At 29.0% G+C, this 2,338-nt stretch overlaps 1 protein-coding gene across 1 annotated transcript; it reads right to left on the reverse strand.

Annotated features, from left to right (window-relative positions):
* Positions 1 to 851: 851 nt before the first annotated feature.
* Positions 852 to 1,728, reverse strand: LOC126673924 (uncharacterized GPI-anchored protein At3g06035-like). The gene is made up of 2 exons (XM_050368241.2): positions 1,621 to 1,728; positions 852 to 1,463 (listed from the first exon to the last, which is right to left on the reverse strand). The coding sequence occupies exons 1-2, from the start codon at positions 1,691 to 1,693 to the stop codon at positions 967 to 969; spliced, it is 570 nt and encodes a 189-aa protein (XP_050224198.1). The 5' UTR covers positions 1,694 to 1,728; the 3' UTR covers positions 852 to 966.
* Between the last annotated feature and the right edge of the window lie 610 nt (positions 1,729 to 2,338).

A 2,338-nucleotide genomic window follows, 5' to 3' on the forward strand; every position in this document is an offset into this window, starting at 1 on the left:
TGACTGTATATATTTAGCAGTGGATGTTTAACTAAAAATATTGGAATAAATTTATTTTTTATTTTATTGAATTAGTTTAAGATTATAAATTTTCAAGTTTATTTTCATTATTTTTTATATTAGAACATAAATTTACAATTTAGATAAGCACTTATTTAATTTTTTAAAATGATTATTGATAGATAATTATTTATATACATCATATATATAAATTTGGTGATTTAGATATAATAGATTCTATCAGAACGAGTATTACATTTAGTTATTTTTTAAGAGATATTATTAATACACAATTATTCAAATATGTCATATAATTTAGATACAATTAGATTCTATCCACAATAGCATTTTCATAATTTTTTACCATCTTAGGTAATTAATATACTTATTTAATTTTTTTAAGTTATAACTAATATAAAATTATTGATATATACCATATATGAATTTGGCAATTTATATATAGTAGACTTTATCCAGAATAAATTTTCATGTGTTTCATACTAAATAAAATACTTATTTGGTTTTTTTATGAAGATTATAAAATTTTAAAATTTATGAAATCTGATTCACATTTCATTATAATAAAAAAAATTGCATGCAAATTCACGAGGAAACATCACGGGAGGAAAAAAAAACTAAAGTCCAACCTGAAAAATATATAAAATACTAACAAAATATGAAATATATATTATAAACATCAATACTTTAAAATAATTCATTGCTAGAATACTTTAATTAATTTATATTACTTTGCATTTTTATTTTTATTTTTTTATGTTGATATTTTATGTATTACTATTTTAAATTGAACTAAAAATTAACTTGATTCCGCGCAAATGCGCGGGATAACGACTAGTAATACTATAAATTACAGATAAAAAATAAAATATCACACCCCAAACAAGACCAGTAAAAAAACCCACACTCAAATCCGATCCAGCTTATCACTGACTCAACAAAATGACTCTAGTACGCAAGATAAAGAACCAAACCCAACAAGAAACCCAAAACGGTTCGACCAAAACCCAAACCATTAGTCACAGCACCAGAAACAGCAAGATCACCATCACTAGAATTCGTGCCCAAAACAATGACCATCCAATCATTTTCACTATCCATTCCAATCTGAGTAAATTTGGAGTCATTAATAAATTTCTCAAAATACGTTCTCGTATAATTAGTAAACACTACAGTTGGTTCCAATTTAGGGACGCAAACAGGCAAAACGACGGCGTATTTAGTATGGGTAATGTTGATGTGGCATTTTAATATTAGGTCAGTGATGTTGTGGTCTTTTTGGTACGGGTATTTGGTGTAGGCGCCACCATTATTGCATGGTCTATCTTCTAGTATTTCTGCAACTTCTTCGGCTAGACACTCTGCTGCTTCGTTGTGGGTGAAAGTTGGGAGGTTTAGATACGCTCTGTGACTGTTTAGGCATAAGAATAAATTGTCTTCTTCATCTGCAAAGACGTAGAAATGAAAATCATTATAACGTAAAATAAAAAGCAAGATAGTTGACGATTTGGAACGTTATATTTAAATTTTAATCGGAACGTATATGTTTCGATGTGAATTGTTTACGTGAATTTACTAATAATTCATAAAATGAATTATTACCATCGCAATGCACAAGAGAATTGGAAAGCAAGAAAATGGCAAGAAAAAGAAGAGGAGATTTGAGAGAGGCCATGAGAATTGGAAGCTATAATGCTTGTTTTTGGTATGAATCATATATATAGGCAATGGATGACAAGAGGAATAAAGAAAAGGAGATGGCTTTAATTTGTGCTTTGATTACATTAAGCTTAATTATCTTATTTATTGGATACTTTTCTTCTGTTTCCCATCTGGATTTGCCTTGGATGTGAAGTTGCACATATATGCCCTTTGCAAATTATTGGGTCCATAAATAATCATGCATACCTTATATCGGGACCCAACTAATCCCTTCATCTCAATAGATCCACTTTTTCTATTTTGTTGTTTCAAAAATTTTGTTTATTCCTAATAAATAACAATTCTTATAAATATTTTTAGTTAAAATCTAATGATGAACTACTATCTATTATCATCTATTTCAGCAAGAAATTACAAGAGTTATTTGCAAAAAATTATAATCCTGCACATTTGTAGTGATTTAAATAATCACTACTAGAAAACAGTCATTTAGCGACGGATTTTTCCGTCGCTAAATGACCGAAATCCGTCGCTAAACACGTTTAACGACGGATTTGCGACGGAAACAGTCCGTCGCTACATTTTTGGTCGCAACGTTTGACAACGACGGAAAAAAAATTTAGCGACGGATTTTGGTCTCGGTTTTAGCGACGGAATT

This window comes from Mercurialis annua, linkage group LG3, assembly GCF_937616625.2.
Source record: "Mercurialis annua linkage group LG3, ddMerAnnu1.2, whole genome shotgun sequence".
In the NCBI taxonomy this organism is placed as follows: Eukaryota; Viridiplantae; Streptophyta; class Magnoliopsida; order Malpighiales; family Euphorbiaceae; genus Mercurialis; species Mercurialis annua.